This window comes from Limanda limanda, chromosome 23, assembly GCF_963576545.1.
Source record: "Limanda limanda chromosome 23, fLimLim1.1, whole genome shotgun sequence".
Taxonomy (NCBI): domain Eukaryota; kingdom Metazoa; phylum Chordata; class Actinopteri; order Pleuronectiformes; family Pleuronectidae; genus Limanda; species Limanda limanda.
This window is the reverse complement of record NC_083658.1, coordinates 3,620,043-3,646,296: the sequence shown is the minus strand read 5'-3', so window position 1 is coordinate 3,646,296 and position 26,254 is coordinate 3,620,043. Positions and strand designations below refer to the sequence as shown.

Genomic DNA, 26,254 nt, shown 5'->3' with positions numbered 1-26,254 from the left:
TATTATTAGCATATTTATGTTTTTTCCTCTCACACAGAGGAGGTGTGCAGGTTTGCTTCTTTGTGTTGCTTCCATTTGTGTGTGTGTGTGTGTGTGCTTTCTAACTTCTGAGGCGCAAGTGTGCCTCTCTCAGTCTCCATAATATATGCGTGTGTGTGTGTTTAGTTCTCTCTCATAGTGTTTGTGTATGTCTACAGCTCCCGCTGCCTCACAATGTGCCAGAGTGTGTGTGTGAAAGGATTTTAATGTGGTGTATGTGTAACTGTGTCTTTTCTCTCCAAATGTTATTGTTTGCTTCTGGCATTTTTTAATGGCTGTTTGTCCAACTTTTTAGCTTTAAGTGCTTTTTTTTGCTTTTGCTTAAAACTGACTGAGTACAGAGAACAACACGATTGTGTGTGTGTGTGTGTGTGTGTGTGTGTGTGTGTGTGTGTGTGTGTGTATGTGAGTCTTCCACTGTCCACCAGCAAAGTGTCTAGAATTAAACAGGTGAGAGGAATGAGGATGAGAAGGTGTTTACAGTTGAGAGGAAACCGCAAAACAGATCTGATTGTGCTTCTGTACCTGAACAACTACAGTGAGAAATATCAAATATCTGCAATGTTTCTGTGTTTGATACTTCACCATTTTCTGCTCATTTAAACTCATTTCAACTCACAGCAGACTGTACTGGGTAAAACATTTTCCTGATGAAAAACAACCCCTCAACGGGAGTTCAAACCTAATTCAATCTGATGTTTATCTGATGCAACATGCTGTGATTGGCCTGCTGTCTGCTGTGATGCTGCGCCATGTGCTCACCAGTCAATCACCTGCTGAACCTAATCACACAGCTCCTCAATCATTTCATCTCAAATCAATGTAGGAACTGGATGAAAGTTACTACTTGTTACACGTATTAAAGAATTCTGACCCCCAATCCAGCAAACTTGTATTGTTGGATCAATATAACAGAGTTTAAAGAATCTCAGTTTTCACTTGGACACAAACTGGCCCCCACCTTCCCCTCGTGATTCCCCGGCACACATGCAGCAAGCAGTGGATCCAGCTTCCTCTCCAGCTGGCAGCCCGCCTCACACCAGACCACGCCAAGTGGCGAGCTCTCAACAGGCACTTCCATGGGAATCCCACAGAGAGGACAAATCCAGCAGATGGTTGACAAGTTCCTGCTCAGACCTGAAACATTAGAGGTTTGCACTTCCTGTTACACGTCTGTATCCAGGATAAGCAAAGAAGCAGAACCAGATTAGAAAACATGTCAAGCACATTCCTTGTAGAAAAAGAATGTGCAAGGAAAGCAAAACTAGCAAGCACATTTATTTGGCTTTCCTTCTTACCAAGCTTTGGCCCATTGAATATTTTAGCTGAGAATAAAATGGGTTGAATATCCAACAGCGTTTTTGTCTGTTATTCACATTTTGATCAAATATTTATAGCGATTAAAATGAAGAATTCTTTATTTGAAAGTGCTTTGGCCTCATTTCTCGTTTGAAGTAACTGGCAGTTGTGTTGCAACTCAGCGAACCAGGGGGATATGATGTCAAATATGGAGAAGCCTGCTTTGATTCTGTGATCGGTACGTTTAGTAATAGGTATTGAATTCTTTGTTGAGGTGTGTGGGAGTACATGTGAGAACAACACTGAGGTTTAAAGGGAAGTATTTCATAAGGCAGTTTTGCTTCTGGCACATCGAATCTCAAGATTGTGTCAAAACTAAGCCAATGGGGTTTAAAAATCCAGTAATTTTTTATCAAATGGATTAAGCTGCCTGTGCCAGCAGGAGCTTCCTCCAAGTTGCGAAGGCCAGTGTGAGTGTGTTTGTCAGTGTGTAGCACTGTGACATATGAACGCTGCTTCCACTCAGGACACAATATGTGACCATGTTCTAGGTCTATTTATACTGTTGTCATACTGTGCAGACCACATGTACAGTCAGAATATCTTTGACTCTATACACCTCTCTACCATGAGCGGAAAAGGCTGTTCTTCCTTTTCTTTGGTGACAGGCTACATAGAAACCCGCCTGGATGTAGGAATAACAGAAGCCAATGTGCTTCACTGAATATCTAGAGACTTGTCAGAGCACAGACCAACAGTACATAAATCCTTTTCTGCTGACAGTGAGACGCATGTGTACACACCTTGTTGTGTTGCAACTCAGCGAATCAGGGGGATATGATGTCAAATATGGAGAAGCCTGCTTTGATTCTGTGATCGGTACGTTTAGTAATAGGTATTGAATTCTTTGTTGAGGTGTGTGGGAGTACATGTGAGAACAACACTGAGATTTAAAGGTAAGTATTTCATAAGGCAGTTTTGCTTCTGGCACATCGAATCTCAAGATTGTGTCAAAACTAAGCCAATGGGGTTTAAAAATCCAGTAATGATGATAATGGATTAAGCTGCCTGTGCCAGCAGGAGCTTCCTCCAAGCTGCGAAGGCCAGTGTGAGTGTGTTTGTCAGTGTGTAGCACTGTGACATATGAACGCTGCTTCCACTCAGGACACAATATGTGACCATGTTCTAGGTCTATTTATACTGTTGTCATACTGTGCAGACCACATGTACAGTCAGAATATCTTTGACTCTATACACCTCTCTACCATGAGCGGAACAGGCTGTTCTTCCTTTTCTTTGGTGACATGCTACATAGAAACCCGCCTGGATGTAGGAATAACAGAAGCCAATGTGCATCACTGAATATCTAGAGACTTGTCAGAGCCGAGGCACAGACCAACAGTACATAAATCCTTTTCTGCTGACAGTGAGACGCATGTGTACACACCTTGTGTCGTCTGTGCTGAAGTTAGTGTTATTGCCTGAGCTGCTGAGAGGCCTCATGGTGCTGCAGAGCCAGGCGTGTTGTACCTCCGCAGACATGGGCACAAACACTACAGGCACATCAAACCGGCCCCTCAGTGAGTTGTATACCTGCCGCCAAGATGGACAACAAACACACAGTCACATCAAAATATATTTGTACGTTTGACATCCAGCAGCCAAATTGGATCAACAACAATTCTAATGGGGACACAAACAGCTCTGATGCTTATTTCAAATGAACTAATTAAGAGTTACAGGGGCATCAATTGGGTCCTCATCAAAAACATGAAGATGCATCAAGTACACAAAGTGTCATGTAACATATGTGCAACAAGAACAACGTGTCTGAGAAAGGCTAAAGTGATTGTGACCTGTGAGTGTGATGCTGAGTGAGGCTGGGAACTCAGTGGGGTGTTTGAAGGGACCAGTGACGGAGGCATGGGAGCGAATCGTGGAGGAGATGCCAAGAGGCTCCTCGCTCTCCGGATTAAGGCCACGCCCACTCAACAACACACACAATTTTGCAGACTAAAGAAGGACAGAGACAGATTAACACACACAGAGGTGGCCAGAGGGAAAGCAATGAAGTAAGAAATGAGAAAGCATGATGGGAATACAGAGGAGGGGGGGACAAAGACAGGGTGTAAACAATAGATAAAACTTGGGAGGAAAAAAACTGTGGTGAGCTTTCAGGTTCACTCTGAACCATGAATCTTACTTTACATTCATGCCATTTTAGAAAATATTCTACAAATGTACTGTAGACAATAATCATGATGACAGTTTCCATATAAGTTCTTATCTCTATCCAGGTGTTAATGGTTTGTATCACTCTGCTCTTCGGTCTCCTGTGCATTAATAAATTGCCATGGGGACAGAAGAGACGGATAAACACACACATGCTGAAAGAGACAGAAAACCTAATTATCTCTACCAAGCAACGCACAGCTTTCCATGCGAGTGACTAAGTGAACGGAATAGATCATCTAAAGGCTGAAATCTCCAGCAAATTAAATTAAACATCCACCGAACTACAACAATTATTAAATGGTTAAAAGGTGATAGTGAGTATGTGTACAAACAGCAGGTTGTTATTTTCTGGGGCCACTTTTAGATAAACTCGCCTTTGGAGTAAAAATCTGGTCCATCTACATCTCCTGCATCCTCCATCAGTCACCTAGTGCCTCTGGTCCTCCGCCATTAACTTCTGAAAGATCATTTCGACTGTGTAATGTCAGTTATTTTGAATGATAGGAGTATAAACCATACCCATGGACCCATTCCACTGGAACCCAGACCGTGGTTTGGTGGCTGGGGACCTCAGGTGGAGTCCAGGTGGTCTGGCCTGGAGGCGCCATGGTTGTCCAGTAAAGGAGTTCTGCCAGTGGCCTCATCTGGAGGCCTTCTTCTCCAGCACTGGATCTCAAAAAGACTGTCGGTGCCGGTGTGGAGTCTGTGTATTTCTGACGGGTCGGGATCAGAACCTGCACTGACTGGGTAAGCATACTGACTGAGGCCAGGTCTGGAGTGTCCACTACAGGAATGTCTTTAAATGGCATATTGTATTCCACCACATTATTCAGATTGCTATCAAAGAAATTTAAATAAAAACAGCAAATCGTCACATTTAAGTAGATGAAAGTAGAAACTGTTTGGAGATTTGTTTTGAAAACTTAAATTTATTTGATTTCAACGAGAGCACAAACATCACGTTGACTTGTTGCTTTTCCCTCCTGAGTGGGAGAGTCCACCAGAATAAACCTCCTCAGTAACAGTGTGGCTCATTCACATCACGTCCTTCTACCTTGAGACTGAGCTCGTCCTGGCTGTCGCTGAGGACATCCAGCTGAGCTTATGAGTTCTTTCCAGCAGGGCAATATGATACCACCTGGTCCACAGGCAGGGGGCGCTCTCCCACTCCTCTGAGGGTAAACACATGCTCAGCTCCACCACAGTCATTCTGTAAGGACAGCTTGCCCTGCAGGGGAAAGGAGAAGACACAAGCTGTCAAACACACACAGTGCAGCTTGTCTCTTTCTAAGCCCCGCCTCCTTTGGATTCAATAGGAACCTGTCTGTCCACTGTCCCTGGTGCTGAATTTAACTGTCCCTGTCCATGGTACTGACCTGCGAGGACGGCCCAGTCGGTGTATTTCCTGTTTGTCTCACCTGTGTTTCCTGTTGTTTCTTCTTCTCGCGTCACTCAAGTGTTCAAATGGAAGTTGTGAGCAAGAGAGGGTTGAAGCGGTGGAGGTGACAGCGCTAACGTGGTCAGTGGCCGGGCGGCGCATTACATCCATAGTGGTGTCGCTCTACCATAGAGAGAGAATGACTGGGAAACGGTTTAGGACCGTTTCGGGAAAGTTTCAGACGATAGGCTGCCTGTTTAAAAGCTTCCGCCTCCCTTTGTGCGTCATCAAATGCATTGGTGGTTCAGTGGTAGAATTCTCGCCTGCCACGCGGGAGGCCCGGGTTCGATTCCCGGCCAATGCAAGACACTTTTTTTCCCGTTTCGTTACTTGACTCAGAGGAAAACGCACACTCACTCATTCTCTATGTAACTCTTTTCTGTTAAAAGCTTTTTCTTTGCCTTTGCCTTGTATTCATGACTGTATTTCTACTTGTGGCTCTGTTTTATTTCCATATTCTACTAATGAGGTTTGGGGTAGAAAGTAAAGAAATAAATACATACAAATTGAGAGAAATTAGGAAATGTCTGTTTGGAAAATCACTGGAAGATGATGCTTAAATAACCAGATATCACTTTAATAGCTGCACATGCCAGACAGTCTGCTGCTGTTTGAGGCATTGAGATAAATGGTTGTACTTGAACGTTCCAAGGGAGGATGGAATGAAGACTAATTAAAGGAAAGGCCAAATATAAGGGCTTGGACAATGAGTGTTGTTGGCAGGGGATTTTCAATGCTACTTTACCCAAATTGCTGCTGATGTTGCATTATCCTGAACACACACTCGTGCCTGCTGCACACTAGAGGGTTTCCAAATTATTTTCAATGTTTTAATCGTGAGAAATCGCACAATAGACGATCCAGTCATTTGCAAAGGATTTCTGAGATTCCAGAGACTTGGGAAATCAGAGTAACTTGCATGATCCCCTAATGTGCAGCAGGCCTCAATTCTGTAAAGATTTCCTGGCATTTATTACAGTGTTTGTCAAACTAGAAAGGTTAATATCGAGAAGGTGACAAAGGACAAAAGGACAGACACAATTAAAAAAGAGTATTACCATGAAGACACTTTGTGCAGAGGGGTGAAAGGAGAGGGGGTAGCAGACTGTTGTCCCAGCTGGTACATTCAAAACCTTTGGACCACAGAATCCTTCACCGCACACCTCAGCTTGCATGTTCCAGTCCTGCTGGGTCTCATTGTGCTGTGGGTAAACACACACAGGCCTGATATTCTGACTTCACCCTTCAACATCAGGTCACTTACAAAAACTGCACTCACAACATTATAACATAAACATTTGTCTCCAAACTAAAATGTTTCTGTTAGTTTCAGTCAAGTCAGACACATATTGAAACCATGCTTTCTGGTTGATGTGCGTATATTCAACCACGCTCTTCTCTTTTTGGAAGTAATATATAAAAGCATTCATTATTAATTAAATGCTTTTAGGTGACCTCTTAATAGGTCCCACACACACAGACTGATTAATACTCATTTCTCCTCACCACTGGTATGTCTTGTGTGACTGAACAGTGAGCAGGCGAACTGAAGTCCAGGTGATTGGATTCTCCCTGTGGTCACAAATTAGATATTTTTAGTGACATTGACCATAAACCCAGGCAGCAAGAAGCAATCCAGCATTCATTGACAGGTTTATTCATCTGGTGTGGTTTAGACCTTTGAGGTAACCAGTGCCTCCAGCATGTAGACCCTGATATCACGAGAAGTCTTCAGGACCACCTGACATGTGAATTTTCCCACACGGTCGGCCTGGAACCGTAATGGAATGTCCACATAGCCACAATCTGTTGAATACAGGGAGGAGGCGATATTCAGGGAAGGGGAAACAGTGGACAATCATAGCAGGAGAGTTTACTTCGATTTTCAGACATGGACTAGGAGCTGGGAGGAAGAGTTCCAGAAAATGTCTGGTGTGTGTACGTACCTGCAGGATCCTCCCATGGTACATTGGTGTCTTCCTTTATAGGTATTTGAACAGTACTGGGTAAAGTGAAGTACCGTGGCAAAGAAACCTCAACACTATATGTAACCGCTTTACATTGGTCAGTACCACTCAACTGCTGGGCCTGACAGAACACAAGAGAAGAGAGGAGGTATACAACACAATGAATGGAGACAACAAAGAAAACATTTCACAATAGTGACGTGAAAATCACCCAGTCTACCTTCCAGCAACCAATCAAACAGCTGTATATCCGCTCACCTGCTTTCCAAAGAGCGTCTGTGTGTGTAGCTGTTGATTGGAGAGCTTGCGTATGGCTGTAGATGCCCTCACAGTGCTACTGTACAACGTGTGTGTCAGCATCCGCCTCCTCTGCTCCTCTGCACTCATGCTCTGCTGACCCCAGATGGCCAGAGCTCGCTCCCAGGGCACATTGATCAGCGGCACACGCACCATCTCCTCGCACACCTGCTCCACTTTGCAGCGTAGGCTTAGCACTGATACACACACAGATATTGGTGGAGAAAAACCTCAGTGTTCTGATTCATTATCACATTTGCTCATATGTTGCCAAGATTTAAAAGTAACAGAAGACCCCATGTCCCCTGAGGACAATCTATTCAAAGGATGTTACAAGATTTTAACTTTTTTAACTTTGGAACAGGACCGGAGACAGTTATATTAAATTCTTTAATGTTTGAATGATTGAAATATTAATGTTGATGTAATGTTGAGAGGATTTTATAACGCTATACGGTTAATAGACAATGGTTTGTGTGAGAGGCTCCTACCAGAGTGGCTGGTGGTGAAGACTATGTTTGAAGATGGCCTGGCAGTGAGCGGGGAAGGAAGAGGCAATTCTGCTGTGGCCTTCACAATATAGACCATGTCGCCTATCTAGAGACACATACACACACACACACACACACATGCAAATGGTTGTGAATAATGATGGCCAACATGACATGGTTTTGTCCCCAATTGGCCAAACCATGCCAATTCACTGGTATTCAGTGTCAATTGAAAGAAGAACCTGACAATGACAGACGGACACACTGACCCGCGGGCAGACTAGCAGCACAGAGCCGTACTTGGTGCCTGGTAAGAGGGGCAGGTAGTGGATGTCCAGAGTGTGTGTTTGGCCTGACTTCAGAGAAACGCTCCCCACTGCACTCAGGAAGTCACTGCTTCCACCATCTGGGTCTACACGCAAATATATAACGACAAATCAGGCATGGAACAAAAAAAAAATTCAATCACAAATATAGACATTAATTTGGGTTGCACAGGGTACAGAGCATGTGTGCGTCTTGGTGTTGGTACTCACTGAAAGCTGAGGGGTGCTCTTCCACATCCTCCCCACCGCTCATGTCTGGAGCTGTCTGCTCGATCCTGAAGGTGAGAGCAGGAGGAAAGAAAAATAAAAACCCATTGTATACGTCATACACAGATGACCTAATTCAAATCCTCAATCGTCAACTCCTGATTAGAAAGAGGAGATGCAATGTCCTGGTTTGAAGAGGACTCATGATGAGAGAAGCATAACAACGAGCTGATCTAAAGGACAAGCCAGGAGTAAAAAGTAAAAGTAGTTCTGCAAGATGTTTTTATCTGTGTGGCTTACATTTTAATCACTGTCAACAAATCAGAGGAAGAGAAGGAAACCAACAAGGAATTGATTCTACAAACAAGTGTTGTGTGTTTCTTAAACGGCTGATGTATCCTCATCTGTGCTGTAGAGCTGCATTGTTAAAAAACTATTAAAAAGGCATCAGTGAGCCACACCACTGCACTGCGTGACATGTCCCTCATAAGCATGGACACAAAGACTGTAATTCATCTCACTTAAATCAAACATACACTTCCTGATACCACAAACACCCTCTAGAGCATTAGAGTCATCTGCAGCTGACTCAATTGTTTGGAATAAATGATAAAAACTCTGATCAGCTGTTTTTAAACCTAACTATGTATTATACATACATATATACCACCCATAGATTTCCAATCTGTATTGCAATCTAAGATGTTCAAGTCAAGTTCAAGTGTGTGTTTGTGTGTGTGTGTGTGTGTGTGTGTGTGTGTGTGTGTGTGTGTGTGTGTGTGTGTGTGTGTGTGTGTGCTTTTCATACTGGGCTGTGGAGGAGGCCTGTTGAATGAAGCTTTCTTTTTCCTTTTCAGGCTCCAGGGGGTTGAACTTAGACTCCACCAGCACCACCCTAACACACATATTGCATGCATCATTGTACAGGGGCGGTGGCAAACATATTTGACAGATCCAATGTATATAATGTCAACCCTGGATAAACAAATCCAAGGCAGTTAGGTGTAAGCTGGATCTACTGATCTACTTGTGACACCTACCTGAACTTAGCGTCCTTATTGAAAGGATTGGTTATCAGCAGTTGGACCACTCTGGGCTCATAGCATGGTGACACACACCTGACCGTTTTCTAAGGGCAGGAGACAGAAGCAGACAATTTGTCATTGAATTATATCTCTATGTCTGAAGAATACGTCCTCTGGTTTAAAGAATGATATCTGACAGACAAAGATATGCTAGTGAGTGACATATTCAGACAGAGAAGCTGTTAGCAAGATATCCACACATCATTACTATTCAACAATAGGAAGACAGTCAGTCCAGCCCTTTGGTTGAGTGTACTCACTGTGGCTGTGATGTGACGGACATGGCTTTTTAGATTGAAGGCGAGAGTGGTGGCCCTCAGACCGAAAGTGGAGGTGGAGATGAGCAGCAGGACGGCCTCCGTGGGCTGCAGGAAGGAGCAGCGATACTGGACTGTCAGTTCTGCGCTCGTCCTGTGAAAAACGACAACGACATTGTCTCTGCTTATTTAGCAAATGAGAGTTACGAAAATCAACTTTAACTGTCCTAAAAAACAGTGTTTTAGTGGTAAAACTTGGGTTCCAAAATGGGACATAGGCTTATTTCATATCGAGGCCTCACTTGAGGAGATTTCAATGAGCTACACTACAGTCTCAAGGCAGAAACACAAATATATATTTTGAACTCTAAGAAGAAGTTGAGGAGGGAGATGCAAAGTCAGCACTTCTTCCCTAACAATATAGGTTTTAGTCAAGTATCTGTTATTGGTGCAGACTACAAAGGAATGCAAGAGTTTCATAATTTCCATTTTATGCATTACACGTATTATGCTTTAACCTGGATTTAAATACAGAAGACTGTAGGTGACTTGAGGTGTGGTGTGGTATTGTATGGTGTGGTACGGTGTGTCAGGTACGGTATAGGACAGAATGTTATAATATGGTATAATGTGACATACTTTGGAAGAATGCTGACAGTAGATCCATCTGGCAGGGAGAAGAGATGGGCATCCTCTCCTAAAATGAGGGCCTGGTATCTGGCAGGCTTAGAGGACGGGCATTTCAGTCGAACCTGCAGGACGGACAGAGACAGAAACAGTATTATACAGACAACCCAGACACAGGTGTATACAAACCCTGCTGTCAGAAAACACTACTACAATGGAATGTGAGTAAACTAACTGATCTATCTTTGCTCGTGTGTAATGTGGCTGACAACATGGATCATTAACTAGAGGTTTATTTGTCTGTGTTTGTAATCCTGTGTGGATGAGTCCATAATCCTGTTAACGTGTGACTCTAATCCAATCATTGTGTGCCTGCATGTGTGATCCCATTTGAAGTGTTTGCATGTGCAAGTCTATCTTCAATGTTGACAGTGCTCGTTTATTTTATTTAAGGCATGTGTCTAAGATCAAATATTAATTGTGTGTGTGTGTGTGTGTGTGTGTGTGTGTGTGTGTGTGTGTGTGTGTGTGTGTGTGTGTTACCTGCTTGCTGAAGGTGCTGTGCAGGCTTCCTGAGAGAGTGATAGTGTTCAGTGGCAGGTACTGAGGCAGCCTCTCATACAGGTGAACGCACAGCATTAACATCTGCACTGGATTCGGATCTGACAAGTCTGTGGGCTGAATGCACACACACACACACACACACACACACACACACACACACACACACATACAGGGACTGTCACAACAGGAAGTGCTGCATAATGTTTCCATTATCATGAGGATATATTCATGATATATTCTTGATGGTTTCAATAATGATGGTAATTGACGCAGTAATTGCTAAATGTCTCTGCCAATATAATTATTATATTAATTGATAATTAATGAGAACTGAATACATTAAAGGATTTAGTGCAATTACATCGTGTAAATCTGTGTTTAAAATGCATGTGCACTATCTGTACATACACAATTATGATGTGATTTCTAAATGTGACTTATGCAGCATGTTAAATACTGTCTACTCAAAGTGGTGGTTGCTACACTTCCTATAGGGTAACCTCACATTCCTCTGGTTTTTACCTGTATATCTATGTTGAGAGAAAGCACAGTTAAGGACTGGACCAGTATGATGTTGTTGTGGAGGATCTGCTCCAGGCTGCTCGGGGTGGTGTACATCCTCTGGAAGTGGCTGAAGATCTAATTAGAAATATAATTGGTAAATAAGAAATATTAACAAGGCTCATCCGTGATTTGTCTTTCAATTGGATGAGCACTCTAGTTTCTCTCTCACTCTGTTGCCTGTCACAGGCGGCTCAGGAGTACCGTGTGACTAGATTGCGAAATTGACTTGGCTTATCAGAGTTCAAAGATAATTTTGGAATTTTGTTGAAATCTTAATTGTCAAACACTTGAGCAAAACACATCTACTGGCTAATTACACTACTAAATATTCAGAGGCGGCTTCACTCCCCCACACACATTTATACACACACACATGCACACAGTCTGGTGATTTGCATGATAAGAAGCTTCCCTAATCACAGTGCCACTTAACAGGCATTAACCACTATCCCTCTCTGACTCACAGACACACAAAATGGTCTTCGTACACACATACACACACACACACTGACCAGATAAGGACAGTAAGCAGCAAGCAGAGCAGCGAGCACCAGTCCATCTTTCAGGTCCAGGTCAAAATTCACTATCCAGCGTGCTGAAGGGACGCCACCTGCCAAACATTAACAACAATGCAAACCACCGTCAGCATCAACAAGTCCTGAAAATAAATTCTAACCTCAAGCTTTACAGTGTGATGAAGAAACACTTTAAAGCAACAGCGCCCTCTACAGCCACATGTGGGGATTAATTCTGTTTGGCTCTGATTAAGTGGTATTTGTGTATTTGTATGTGCGTGAACATATTGTTTCTTACCTGTACCCCAGACAGTTTTCCTCATGTTCTGGAAGTGCTTGTTGAGCCATGAGAGCAACTGGAGCTCGCAGGCGGAATAGACATTACTGCTCACTGGCTGTGAGTTGGCAGTTTGGATCCCATCTGAGTCTTCCTGGTTGAGAATTGTGTTCAGACCACTCTCCGCCACACGACACAAGACAAATACCTGGGTGTGTGCAGAGGAATATTAAATAGTGGTATTAAACAAGACAGAGTCACTTTATATTCACAAGCACAGACACATTCGTGAGCAGCAAAATGTCCTCAGGCTTCCATTAAATTGTTAGAGTTAAAACATTTCAAGTCAACGACTTTTTTTTATTCAATTGTTGATTCAACCTTTATTTGCCCATTAATAAGTATTCATTATTTCTGACAGCAACTAAGAAGGTAGAGAAAGACATAAATAAAGAGGAAATGGAAATAAAAACCCGTAGAAACATTTGAAGAGAGAAACTGCTGCTCTATTGTATTAATTGCATTGGCGAGAAAAAAAATTTAAAACAGCAAAGGAACAATTACAGAAATCAAAATGTACACAACAATGTCAAGTCATTTCCAAGTATATATAAATACAATACAAAAAAGCTGGCAGTGAAAAATAGAGAGAGCCAGATAAAAGATTTCACCTTGTATATCTGCAGCAGCACATCCATCCAGGATCGTTTGCTCAGAGACTCATAGTCTACACTCCTGAAGTCCAGACCACACTCTTCCTCATTTGACTGAGTAACACACACATATGACAAAAGAAGCTGTAAATATGCTTTGTTTGTGAAGGAAAGCAAGACACCACAAGTGAGAGTCTCAAAAATACGGATTTAAAAGCAATGTAATTTAGTTTGTCTGTATCTGTGACTGAAATGTTGTGTGTATTTATACCTGCTGGGAGCACCAGTGTTTAAAATCCTCCATGTCGAGCAAATACTCTGGTCTGATGTGCCAGAGAGATGCCCCCTGCATCCTGAACACACAGTAACAACAAACAGAAGAAAAGTGAAGTAATGTCAAACATGTCACTAAGTCCTTTCCTGACATGGAACATTATCCTGCTGTGTTCTTCATAACGTGTCTGTGACATTATTATTCCTTACAACTTAATTAAACTTGTAAAAAAACCTTTGGGATATTTGAATTCAATGGTCTCTTTCACTCAATATGCAACATGCAACACATTTACTAATCAAAATGGAAGCGTGACCCACACATGAGTAAGCAAGAGCCCTGCAGGACAGTTTGAAGTCATTCCTCAAAGTTATCATTGACAACACTTGCATTTGAGTTTATTATGTTGTATCATTTTCACATTATTCTCCGAAGGTTTGACCTTGTTCTGCCGACAGCATTCAGTTTAGACTTGTTGTTAGACAGAAATATCACTAGGTCTTATTCGACCATGACTTTTGCATGGACATGACTCAGGCACGTATTCAAACACATTGTAGCAGTGTATGTGTGTGTGTAAAGCCTACCTGAGAAAAGCAAGCAAAGCTTCAAGGTGTTTTAACAGCTGAATGGTCCGCTGGTCTTTATCTGTAGAAAATGTCTCCGAGTGATGAATTCCAGGAATCTTTTTGCCATTCAGGTGATGAAACATGTCCATCACAGACCTAGATGCAACAAAACAACAAAGTTATGACCCTGTCTTGAATTTGAGCAAAGTTACTGAGGGAACATTAACTATGTCAGCCTCATACATGTAATATAATTGTTAGTAATTTGAAACAGCTCAATGCACCGAACTACGAAAACATTTTTTATATATCTGCTTAAAGAGCATGTACTAATAATTCGGCCTACACATGCTCACCTGCTGTCTTTGTTTTGGCTGACGCGGTAAGTCCGTCCACTGGAAGATTTGGTTTGACTTTGTGCCACAACTCTGTAGGGCGATAGGAGCAAAGACGGATTAATGGGACAGACAAACAGAAAGGAAACAGACAGGTGGAGAACTAGTCAGTAATTCAAATGTGGCCCCTGAGCAAATCTAGAGTATACCTTCTGAGAGAGTGTGGTACAGAGATAGGATGTGTTCCGTTGGGCCAGCCGAAGAGACTAAACCACCTCTCCACAGCCACTAACACATTCTGGTGGTACAGCCCTTCGTCTGTGTTGGCATTAGGGAATTGTGGGACGCCGGGATTGTCCAGGGTCTGTCTCTTTGGAGCTACTTCTTCATCCCTGCTGCTCCGACCACTCACACTGTCACTGCCTGGAAGATAGTCTGATGAGGACAGAGACACACACTGTTGAGAGATGCATTCAAACAATTATAAATATACAAAAATGTGGTGCATTTCTTTTTGTACCTAATCCTGAGCTCTTGTTAGTTGAGCTGTTGTGGTCAAATGTGGAGGAGGATGACGCTAGGCCAAACACAGGACTTGGTGTTTGATAGCGCTGAAGAATCGCCTCCTCAGCTTTGGCTCCTACATGACAGTCACACAATAATAAATTATGACAACATGTTCACTGATTTATTTTGAAGCTGTTTGGGTGATACTTTCTACTTCTTCAGTTTGTTTTCTAACCACTGTACGTGCATGGTGCAGGTATGTGTGTCTGTGGAGATTATACAGTTACCAGTCTTGACAACTATCTGTTGCTCCGAGCGGTGCAGGGCCATGTAGGGCCAGACGGTCAAGACACAGTTGTCAGCGATTGCGCTCAACTTAACCTTAAACCTGTTGGGAGAGAGGCAGAGTTAAGGGCAAAAAGGAGTTGGTACTATTCATTTGTAATTTTAAGTATTTATATCATGCCCTATCTAAGGCATGATGTAAAGGGACATGACAAGGACAGGACTAAAGGTTTTCTAGTGAGGCCCCAAATCGTTATCATTCATCTCACTTGACATTTTCAGGACCAAACCCAGATAATGGCTGTGTTAGACATCGAGAAACTAATGTGTTTTGGAACTAAATGGTCAGAGCCAAACTCTGATGGAATGAAAAACCAGAAGCCCTCCCCATGTACTCATTAGCTCAAGCCCTGACAGACAGAGAGTGGCACAAAGCGACAAGAGAAAAAGATGTGAGGAGCTGTGTTCTTAAATAGCTACCTGTTGTTGAAGTGCTGTTCCGTGAATGTGATATTTGTGCCGAGGGAAAGAGGAACGGCAGAAGAGCAGGACACACTGCAAATCAGACAGGTCACATTGGATTCCTGCATTCCAAAACCTATTGGATGGCTCTATACAGAGAAAATAGAAAAGTGGGTGAATATCTGTCACACATATCTACTTTTTACAGTTTTGATCACAGGGTGGATTCAGTGACAGATCGGGTTTCACTCACACTGCTACAGAAACGGATCTTATAGCACAATCCTCAGACTATTGCCTTGGAAATGCACAATTGTAACAATATATGGAAACTAGAGGAAACAACTTCTTAAGTGAAATTCAAACCCTTAAGCAGTAAATACATTTTTCCACTCAAAGGACCCTTTACCTGGTCCGGTTTTTGGACAAGGAGGCAGTTACCCTCAGGAAACATGACGTTGACATGCTGCATCTTTGTCCCATTCTCCAGTTCCATCTCATCCACTTCAGCTGATATCCTGGTCCCACTTCAAACATAGAAAGAAAGAGATGGATATATCAACAAAAAAGTAGATTTAACTGTGTTTGTACCTTTTTGCATACAGCTTGTTGGTTCTTTTCTTGAGTGTGTAAACAGAACCCTAGATATGTTTTCTTCTTCAGAAGAAGGATCTTTATGCATGAAGCGTTCTCATTTCAGTCATCGGGATCTGGGTCAGAACTGTAAAAACTACTGCCAGATTTCTGTCCACTCTGAAAGCCGAACAACAATGGAGCCGCATAGGAATGGGGATTAGCTTGTTGGCTTATAATGGAAGCAAAATCCAACATGAGTAGAGACCTGCCAGTTAATGAGTCCTGGCCTGATTGATAAAAATCCCACTGAAATGAATAATGTAGTGAGATAATCAGTGTCTCTTTTCCCCCTCTGCATTCATTAATCGTAGCTCCAATGGCTTGTCACAGCTGGTAAACTGCCACACGCTCGGAGAATGTAAAGACAATATAAATCTATAATTCTTGTCAGCTTCCCCAAAGAGCTGACAACTACATCTGTGATTGTTCTCTATGTGTCACGATCCAAATTTAAAAACTTAGGAATTAATGAAACTGTAAGTGGATCAGATCTTAGGAGACGACTGTGTGTGTGAACTAACCTTGGATATCCAACAGCCACTAGGGTGAGTTTGGCCGTTGCGTTGCTTTCCAGGGGCGCTGGGCAAAGCAGGATTTGAGGGGGGTGGAAGGTGATACTGGGACGCTGGACAGTAATAGTGATGGCCAGCTCTCGGTAGGGCTGACGTTCCCTCTCTTCTTCCATTCTCTCTCCATCCTTATCTCCCAAGTACAGAGGGAGGGACAGTTTGATTAATCTGTCAGATGCTAGGAGAAAAGAAAGAAAGATGCTACCTGAATGTAACTCCAGTTCTTTAAATACATGTGTAACCCACCATCATGAAAAGTCCTTTAACACATTAGCATCTGGTCTTGAGGTGGTGTTACCAATGGGTATTCAACAAGGATCATGGTACACTCAATGAAGCTGTGACATATGTTGTTTATTATCCAGGTTTCCCTCTGGCGAGTGAGTGGGTAAAGGGGTCAGCATGTGTGTGAGAGAAAAAAAACTATATTTTGATCCAATTATGCAAGTGTGAGACAGGAGAGGGCAGCAGGAGAAGAAGCGATCCATCATGATGTGTGAGTCTAACCATTTCTCACCTGTTCTGATCGCCTCAGGCCTGATGCTGACCTCAACACAGATGATCTGGCTGGGCCCCAGACGGCCGGATGATGGAGTCACTGTACATAACGCACACTCCCTTCTGTCCCCTGTTGGTGCTGCGATTGCACTGCAGTCAAACCACCAGTGCAACTGCTTACTGGTGAGACCACACCAGATCACACTCTCTTCACTCACTGCTTTCAGCTCCACTGTCTAGAGCGTGGCAGAGAGATGGAACACAATCGGAAAAAGAAGAAAATCATTATAGAATTATAAATATAACAGATTGTGGGAAAAATAATTGATCAAGAAATGAATCGATAATAGAAAATAATTGTTGATTGCAGCCGTACTTAATGGTTAATGAGAGAAGGTGAAAAGAAGTTGATAGTACCTTAGTATGAACACCACACTGTGACGCCCAAGGCTCCACGTGGAGCTGTAAGCTTGACGGGGACATTTCCAGTGGAGCACACAGCACTAAAAACATTTTTAAAAGGGAAGCAAAAACATTATGTAACTGCACAAACCTAATGCCATGTGTGAAATGTTTTCTATACATATACAATGCCACCACATTTGAGCTGTGACTATGTTTTATTCCAGCAGAATACGATACAGTATCACTAACAAACACTCAACTCCAACTCCACATGAATGAGCCCCACCTGTGGCCTGTATGCACGGGGACCGTTGTGTCGGCATGATGACAGAGCGGCTGTGTGGCTGGACCATGTGCTTCCAGCTGACAGCTGACAGAGAGGAGAAGGTGGATGCGGAGGACGGAGCAGGGAAGGGAGACAGAGGACCAATGGGCCACTTCACTCCGTTGACCATCACCGGCAGGTCGAAGTCGTAACTGGCTGCCTGCAGGAAGACATTTCCATAAGTGTCTATCCACCAGCTCATGCACCAAGGAATTTAAAGTTCACAACAGCATCTCGACCACCTGCTACTCTTAGATTACCACCTGTTTGAGATCCAATGTCATATTTGTACTTGTCATCACAATATGCCACCTGAACCGCATTTAGCTGTCTCTCCCTGCCCACACTGCTCGGGGGGGCAAGGGTAGCCAATGAATGTCACGGGTTTAGTATATAAAAAAAGGAATCACTGAAAAACAGAGTGTTAGCGGAAATAACAGATAAACTATTTTTAATCTCGTGAAACTACAAACAGCTTTTAAATGTTTTTTTTAAAACCCAAGAGAAGATCTTTTTTGGGGTGCTTGATTTCAGGTAGAGGTGATCAAAGCATCAGTAGCGTCGGTCCTAACAGTTGCAGACAGATTCAATCTCCTGTAGTTAGCCAAATCACTTCATTGCTTTTTAAACATCATGCCAAAGGGCTGCAGTTTCAAATGAACCATCTGGTTCACATTGGCTCGTGTTTTTTAAGGTATGATTGGACAATTTCTCATGGGGGAAGGCTTTAGGAGCAGATTGTGCATTTAAACAGATCTTCTCCATCTTAAATCTATCTATTATAACTATTCTGGAGGATTTCTATCAAGACATCACCTGTGTGGGTGAGAAGATAAGGGAGCAGTCCTTCGTCTGGTAGCCCTGCACTTCCACAACACTCACACCTGGCTCCTTCTCTGCTTGTAAAAATGAACAGAAGCATTCAAGCAAAATTCAGTAAACACAAGTTAACTCTGATCCTGTGTGAAATGCCGGACTGAGTGAGTAAATGCATACTGTGTGAGGGCTGAGGGAGCTGGAAAGAGAAGTCTGCATATATTGACAGGTTGAAGGTGACCCGGGCTGCGGCTGATGAGCAGTTTGTCACAGTGAAAGGTATCGCCCGCCGAGAACCAGCATGGACGCCATGGAACTGGAAAAGGGACTAAAAAGAGGAAGGGAGGGGGAGATATAATTAGATGAGGAAAAAACATCGGGAATCCAAAGGTAAATCAAAGTGGCACCATGGTATTAAAAAGTCTACGGCATCAAACATGCTCAACCTCAATATCAAAAGGGTCGAATTCCCTCTTGATACATTATTTTGACAATATCTGATAAGACTGAAATACTTTTACTTAGGCACATCATTTTCTTTTTTCTTTTAAATTAATTTGTGTAGTCTTGAAAAATTGCCTGAGTTTAGCATCTGCTGATACGGACAAAGTATAAATAATATATCAACACACAGACACTCACCACGCTAATGTCAAGATTTGGAGGCTCCACTGATCCGCCCACCCTCAACTCAATGGACTTCATGCCCCTCAGAGCAATCTGTAATACATAAACATGCCTAGGGTAGGTGCTCTCTTCGTTACACACACACACACACACACACACACTCAAATAAACAACGTCGTAATATAAAAACGAGAAATTCCCTGGTGGGATTCTTGAGATATTTGGGTGTGGAAGCATGATAAAGTGTCTTCACATCTTTGCATCTCTCTCTCACCTCCACTCTGGTGTCAAACCTGATGACTGAATCAGGGCTGAAGTGGATCTTGAGCTCGGCTTTCCCCCGACTTGGCACCACGCCCTCAAATGGACCCACAACCAGGCCTGGCAGAGGGCACACATCTATCACCTGCCTCATACAGACAGAGGGAGATACTTGTTATTTCACAAATGTCATAAACAAGTACCTTTGTGTGTTGGTGTGTGTGTGTGTGTGTGTGTGGGCACCTGATAGTAGGCATGGCTCTGTCCACTGTTGTGTAAGATGGCAGTTCTGATAGAAGGCATGTTGAGAGGCACTGATCCAAACATCACCTGTGTTTCTGCCAGTTGGACACTAGTGGATTCAACCTGAGAGAATGGCATTCATTTATATCACTGCCATATGTTATTGTTCATTTTACAAAACATGTTAGAAGAGAGCTTGGAATGTGTTTACCTCGTTATAGTGTTATTTAAAACCTACAATAGTAAATAGGACTAATTTATACGACGTTCTCTTTCCAGTTCTAAGGACAGACCTTGGCAACACAGTACAGGCGTTGTGTGTTGCCCTCGTGGACACACAGGTCAAAGTCTCCTTCTGCAGGGGAAGAGAAGGAGGGATGCCACATCACGTCACAGTCCAATTCCCTGTATGGCTCCACTGTACCTAAAGAGGATGAAATATATAATTGTCATATCAGTTCTAAAACATACGGGAAAACATTTCAATAAAAAAGGGTTAGGGTTACACACAATTTTTTTTTATTTCGAATTTTCTTCATCCCAATATTTTAGTTTTTGTGAACATTTTATTTAGAAAAGAATATACAGTAACACAGAGTGGAACTGGTTGTACCTGTAGCTGGTCGAATAGAGAACAGGACGCCATTCTCTCTGACTACTGGTCTCCATGTGAATTCTGCAGCATGGTTACGATGGTTTCGAAGTGTAACTGAACTTCTATATCCTGACCGGACAAGTAAGGGGGGGGTGGAACGGAGCACTAGCAGGTTGGTGGACAGTTCCAGAGCCAAGGGGACGACCTGAGCCTGGACTAGTATCTGACCAGGGTGCTGCTGGTTTACAGCGTAGGTCACAGTTCTGGAATAAGGAAATATACATCTATAATCTACCTATAATGCATTGGAGCAGAAATCTATGATTCATGAAATTAGAGTATATTGAGCTGCCTCCTCCTCCAACCTGTAAAAGGGTCCCAGCTTGTTGCACTGAAATGTCAGAGGTAAGGCGCTGTGGGAGCAGGGGGGCAGGACGTGGGATAGGGGTGAGGAGCCCTGCAGCTCCTCAATGTCCATCTCCAGCTCCACCCAGACATAAGCTGATAGATGATTGGTCAGCTCCAGCTTCTGAACACACCTCGACTGCACACACACTTCGCCAAAGTCCAAAAACAATGGACCTAGTGAGAAAAAAGAGAGATTTTAACCTGTGGTTTTGACTAAAAAATAATTCTTCTACACTTATCTTTTCGTAAAATAAATCACCATGACGACTAAGTGTTGATGTTTTCATATTCGCAGATTACATTCCTTACAGAGACAGTAAGTAAAGATAAAGAGCAAGACACAAAAATACACTGATACACATAATTTGTTCTCAAGTTTTTGTTAGAGACAGTGACTCAAGCACTTTAAATTGAATCTCCAACCTATGACAACTTGGTAGAATTCCTGAGCTGTCAGAGTCCTGCTGCAGTCTGCCACCTCCTGGCTGTTAGAGGGAACTGCATGCATTACTTCTGAGGCCTAGAGTGAATGCAAACGAAAAAAGAAAGGTTTGGCTTTTGCAAATAAATCTTACCCTGTGGAAGGTGGACTTATCTGTTAGCTATAATTAGTTTGCTTCCTTTGACCTCACCATATTTTTGAACTGCAGGGGGAAGGATGTCTTTTTTCCTGGGCAGCTGCATTTGGTTAGTGGGAAAGCACAGCTACTCTTAAGCTTGGTGTTTGAGATGTCACTGATCTCAAGGTCCCTGATATGCAGTTTTGTGGGAACAAGTCCTTGAGCCGGTACCATCCCGATGTCCACCTCCTGTAACATTTTGTCTTGCTTTCTTGCAGCTCTAAAAAAAAACAAATGTCCAATTTCAATGGTCCATCTCACCACATATTCAAGTGGGATGCTATTAAGTGTTACAGTAAGTAGATACACCTACCTCTTCTTTGTTCTCGACAGCCGTGTTTGCATGAGCTTTATGACGACGTCTGTGTAAATCTTCTGATTTCGCAGTCTCTGCTCCAGCTCAGTGAAAACATACTTGGGGTCCGCATGACAGCCAGCCAAATCCCGAGGCTGAACGCCAGGTGGCGAACAAGTTGTTTTAGTCGCTGCCGGAATGATGTCTGCGAAGCGGCCAGTCAGAACATCAAGGTACATGTGGTAAGATAAACCAATTAAACAGGATGTAGCCAGCTAAATAAACACACCCACTTACTGATCAGAGAAACAAACAACCTTTCTGTATACATTATATCTGCTATTTTTTAGCATAACTTTTAAAATCTATTTTGTGAAACAGTCCCACAAAACACGATTGAATAATTGAAGACAAACTTGAAGTATTCACCAGGATGAGGTTGGTGCCCAGTCACGCTGCAGCAGATAGCAGACAGCTGTAGAGCCACTGTGTGGAAGCTCCCATACTTAAATTCAGCCGTGTTGTCACTGCTCTGGTGAACATGACCTAAGACATCCAGCATCTGACACAGCTGGAAGCTCCCCTGCTGCCGCGCAGTGAAAGACAAGACGACATCCTGGGGAAATCAACAGAGAGAAACAAGTTTCCACATTGATCGCTCTGCTCGCATTTAGAAATACATAATCCAATGAATCACTATCCTACCTGACTCTGCCCAGGGCCTATGGTTCCCTTGTAAGGCTCAGTGATGAAATGCGATAACTTGCGGAAGTGGAAGTTGACGGGAAGTTCAGGGCAGAGGTTCTGCAGCACACACAGCAGGGCCACGTTTTGGCCCATCATAGCAGGTGGGAAATCAAACCTTTGAGAAGGACTGGATACCAGAGAGACAGGAATCCCAGAGCCGGTCACTGCCAGCTCCACACTACCTACAGAGAAACAAAGGAAAGGTGACACAAAAGGGAAAAGGATAAAATAAGCAAGACAAGGATCAAGATATAGGTGTGACAACTTAAATAGTAAATGAAATGATCAAATAAAAAATATTTGTGATGTTAAGAGTAGCGTACAAAAGCAGTCCTGAGCTGGACTGTGCTTTATATGTGTATATGTGCGTGTGTGTGTGTGTACCACTGTGGTGAGTGAAGCCATGTCTCCTCCCCACTGAGTCAAATAACAGGAACAGACAATAGTCCTGTCGTCTGACGGTGCGATTTTGCTCCACTCTTGTCGGCCTGACAGAAACAAAGTGTGATTACTTTAAATCCGCACGACTCCTTGCAGCTTTCAACGCCTCCTCGTTAGTATAGTGGTCAGTATCCCCGCCTGTCACGCGGGAGACCGGGGTTCAATTCCCCGACGGGGAGAAACCTTTTTTTTTTTCTCCACATAAGATGATAGATAATTAGAAGTTTAATTCCATTTACCTGATACGGAACGGACTGAAGCTCACGGCCACAGTGGTTGTGCCATAAGGTCCCAGTCGACCCTGGTACGGTGCACACACCAAGACTTGAGAGAAATCCTGCGCCGCCGGGAGGCACTGCTCCTCTCCATCACACAGGGAGGTGTCTGTGCTCTTTCGGAGGTCGGTTCCCTACAAAGACGTCACTGACTTGTTTTATCCCAGGATGTCTGCAAACTACTCAAATCAAATGCTTTGCTTTTCACGACCTTAAGAGCTGTGCAATAAACAGTTCTGTCTGTGCAATTCAATATGTAATGTGCAATCCTTTTACACTGTATGAAATCTATTTACATGTTTTAATTATATTTTATATTTTATTCTATTACCTTGTCTTTATATTGCATGTTTACCCCATTGTTGGACTTATAAAGGATCATTTTTACATCAAAATATTTAAATAGATAGTTTTCCTGTTTTTTACTTGATTTCAACCCACAAACGTTGTACAGATTTGTGGCAGCACTGGCTTTAACACTCACCACGTCAGTCCCAGCAGCAGTATCCTGAATCAGGCAGATCCAGTCACAGGCCTGGGGGCCATCGTTTCTCAGAAACACATTCTTCACGCAGGACGTCCCATAATATTGAGGCCCAAACCGCAGACAGGGGAGTGAGTCCCCCTGTGAGGCAGCAAAGCATCATACTTTAGAGAACTTTTTCATAAACTCTAATTGAAGGGGGGGAGGGCATAAGGTAATCATTAATATCAAAGATCAATGGAGTATCACATATTTCCACTGGATTACCTTCAGGTCACAGACTTCAAGCCGCTGATCCACCACATTAGCCTTGATAGTGAGAGTTACAGGAGAGAAACCTTCGAGTTTTATCCTGGGACACAGAGAGTAAACAACTGTTACTCACGATGTGTAATACTCCAATTAGAACAAACATATACATATATAAAGAAAATATTATGAACAACAACGTCATGGTATTTTTTTGTGCTTTCTGTTTATGTACTTTACAGTTCACTGATCTTTGTTGAACTAGAGTTAATATCTTACAGAGCCTTCTCATCAAATTGTCCGGGTCTGTCTGTGCGTAGTTCAACGTTTATCCACTGGGTGGCATGCGCTTCAATGACTCCACTCAGGGGTGACAGAGTGATTGAAGGGTCTGCACTGTACATCACTTGGAACACACCTATGATACACACACACACACACAAACACAAACACACATAGTGTAAAACGAATCTCAATTCTAGCATTTGTGGATATTTAAGTTCCAATTCATGGCAAACGTTACGACGGCTTTTTACCAGGTTCTGATCCTTGATTGGTTACAGGATGGTGTTTGCTGATTATCTGCCTGCTGGCAGCTAGACAACCAAAGTCTAATACCGAGTCCGTATGGAGGGAGCAAGTCCTGGGATACCTAGAGGTGTGGATACAGTGGAGCTGAGTTGACGTGAAAATAGACAACGAAATATGATTCACTGTCTCGTGGACTGCATGTTTGGCCCTAGTTACAAACATATGTGATACACAGTATGTCTAGACAGCTTACGCAAGCAATGGGACCTCAATGGTCTCCGCATCATCTATATGGATCAGAAGGCAGTCTCTGACCACCTCCTCTTTGTTTGGAGTGAACTGCAGCAGGCCACTGACAGACTGACCAGGAGCCACAGTCACGGTCGTACCCGCTGCTGTGAACTTGAACAACTTCTGCAAAAAGAAGGATTTCAAAAAGGAGGGGGACACATGATGAGATTAACTCACACAGGGCAAATGTTAGCAAAGGCAATGAACAGGGAGTGAATTAAAGGAAAACTTTACAAGATAATAATAGACACTAGTTTGAAACATCAGACGCAGACACTTACCCTCCTGGCAGGCTTCTCAATGATGATCTTTTTCCGACCTTTCCCGATGTTTGTGGCCGTGACCGTTGTCTTGTAAACCCCCCCGACGCAAACATTGCTGAAGTCAACAAACGGCGGCTCAACTCGAACATGGCCTCCAGACTCTGTCCAATTTAACATCTTCGATTCACTTGGATACGTAAAATGTCAGTAAAATAATATTTCCTCCCAGTGAAGTGAATATTGAATATTGTGAACTTTCCTGTTGTTTCTCAAACGTTGAAGTCTATGACACTGACATGTAAAGGTAGTTGCCTTTGATGCAGCTGCCTCAGGTTTGGAAGCAGCTGCCTTTGGTGTTACAGTTGTGCAGATCTGTGGCAGCAAGTCTCTTCAGTGCCGGCAGCATTACCTGAAGCAGGCACACCCTGTCACTCGTAGTTTTTCCTTACTCTTGTTGTGGGTTTAGAACAGAGGATGTTAAAGCCCCAAGAGACAAATTGTGATTTGTGAATATGGGCTATACAAATACAATTTGATTGATGATTGATTGATTCACACAGGATGTCCCAAAATAAAGAGGCCCAAACCACAGACAGGAGAGTGAATCCCCCTGGAAGAAAATAAAGCATCATACTTTAGAGAACTTTTTCAATAACTCTACTTGAAGGAGGAGGGCAGAAAGGGTAATTTGAGGTTTCAGGTTTTATCCTGGGACACAGAGAGGGAACAACTGTTACTCAGGATTTAACACTTTAATGCTTAATACTCCATTTACTGAAGACCTATACATATATACAGCGAATATTATGAACTAATCTTATAAGTTTATACAAAATATGTACAATGGTGACATGGTCGTTTTGGGTCCTTCTGTTTATGTACTTTACAGTTCACAGTGCACAGATAAAGAGATAGATAGATGGATAAACAGATAGATAGGTAAAATAGATAAATAGATAGATAAATAGATAGATACTTAACAACAAAGACAAATGTTGCTAGCTTACCGTGACTCACTTTGCAACTTTTGGCTAACTAGCAAATTAAGCAAATTTCATATTTAGCTAACTCTGCGTTGTTTTTTTTGTATGTAAACTAAGTTAAGTTGTTAAATCCACATGCGATGCAGACACGTACCTTCGTGACAGGCTTCTCAATGATGAACAGTTCCCGATGTTTGTGGCCGTTAGCGTTGTCTTGTAAACCTGCGCGACATTACATTGCTGATGTCAACAAACAGCGGCTCAACTCGAACACTGCCTCCGGACATTGTACAATTTAACATCTACGATTCACTTGGAAACGTAACATGTCAGTATAGTAATATTTCCGGCCAGTGAAGTGAATATTAATCCCTTTTCGTCGACATACCGATGCTCAACTTTCCTGGTGCTCCTCACAC

The 26,254-nt window shown here is 42.9% G+C and overlaps 1 protein-coding gene and 2 non-coding genes across 3 annotated transcripts; 2 read left to right on the top strand and 1 right to left on the bottom strand.

The window, feature by feature from the left end:
- Window positions 1-967: 967 nt before the first annotated feature.
- Window positions 968-25,029, bottom strand: LOC132996974 (cilia- and flagella-associated protein 47-like). Its single transcript, XM_061067345.1, is given in 56 exon segments — window positions 968-1,176; window positions 2,784-2,911; window positions 2,913-2,931; window positions 3,195-3,351; window positions 4,122-4,410; window positions 4,590-4,801; window positions 6,070-6,213; window positions 6,518-6,583; window positions 6,690-6,817; window positions 6,958-7,093; window positions 7,237-7,493; window positions 7,785-7,872; window positions 8,036-8,172; window positions 8,303-8,367; window positions 9,108-9,194; window positions 9,340-9,428; window positions 9,645-9,795; window positions 10,281-10,393; window positions 10,812-10,946; window positions 11,355-11,471; window positions 11,909-12,006; window positions 12,210-12,396; window positions 12,860-12,955; window positions 13,113-13,194; window positions 13,703-13,840; window positions 14,041-14,112; window positions 14,229-14,454; window positions 14,540-14,659; window positions 14,814-14,914; window positions 15,292-15,409; window positions 15,676-15,800; window positions 16,431-16,656; window positions 16,996-17,212; window positions 17,394-17,479; window positions 17,668-17,866; window positions 18,523-18,602; window positions 18,679-18,850; window positions 19,165-19,242; window positions 19,424-19,555; window positions 19,654-19,776; window positions 19,947-20,077; window positions 20,267-20,511; window positions 20,614-20,830; window positions 21,080-21,176; window positions 21,289-21,496; window positions 21,590-21,776; window positions 22,001-22,187; window positions 22,277-22,500; window positions 22,703-22,806; window positions 22,999-23,168; window positions 23,519-23,659; window positions 23,786-23,870; window positions 24,047-24,185; window positions 24,304-24,419; window positions 24,552-24,709; window positions 24,871-25,029. Coding segments are annotated over 56 exon segments (7,971 nt in total).
- trnag-gcc (transfer RNA glycine (anticodon GCC)) lies at window positions 5,245-5,315 on the top strand. The gene has a single exon. It is a non-coding gene; the product is annotated as a tRNA-Gly (tRNA).
- On the top strand, window positions 22,867-22,938 carry trnad-guc (transfer RNA aspartic acid (anticodon GUC)). Its single transcript has one exon. It is a non-coding gene; the product is annotated as a tRNA-Asp (tRNA).
- Window positions 25,030-26,254: the final 1,225 nt, after the last annotated feature.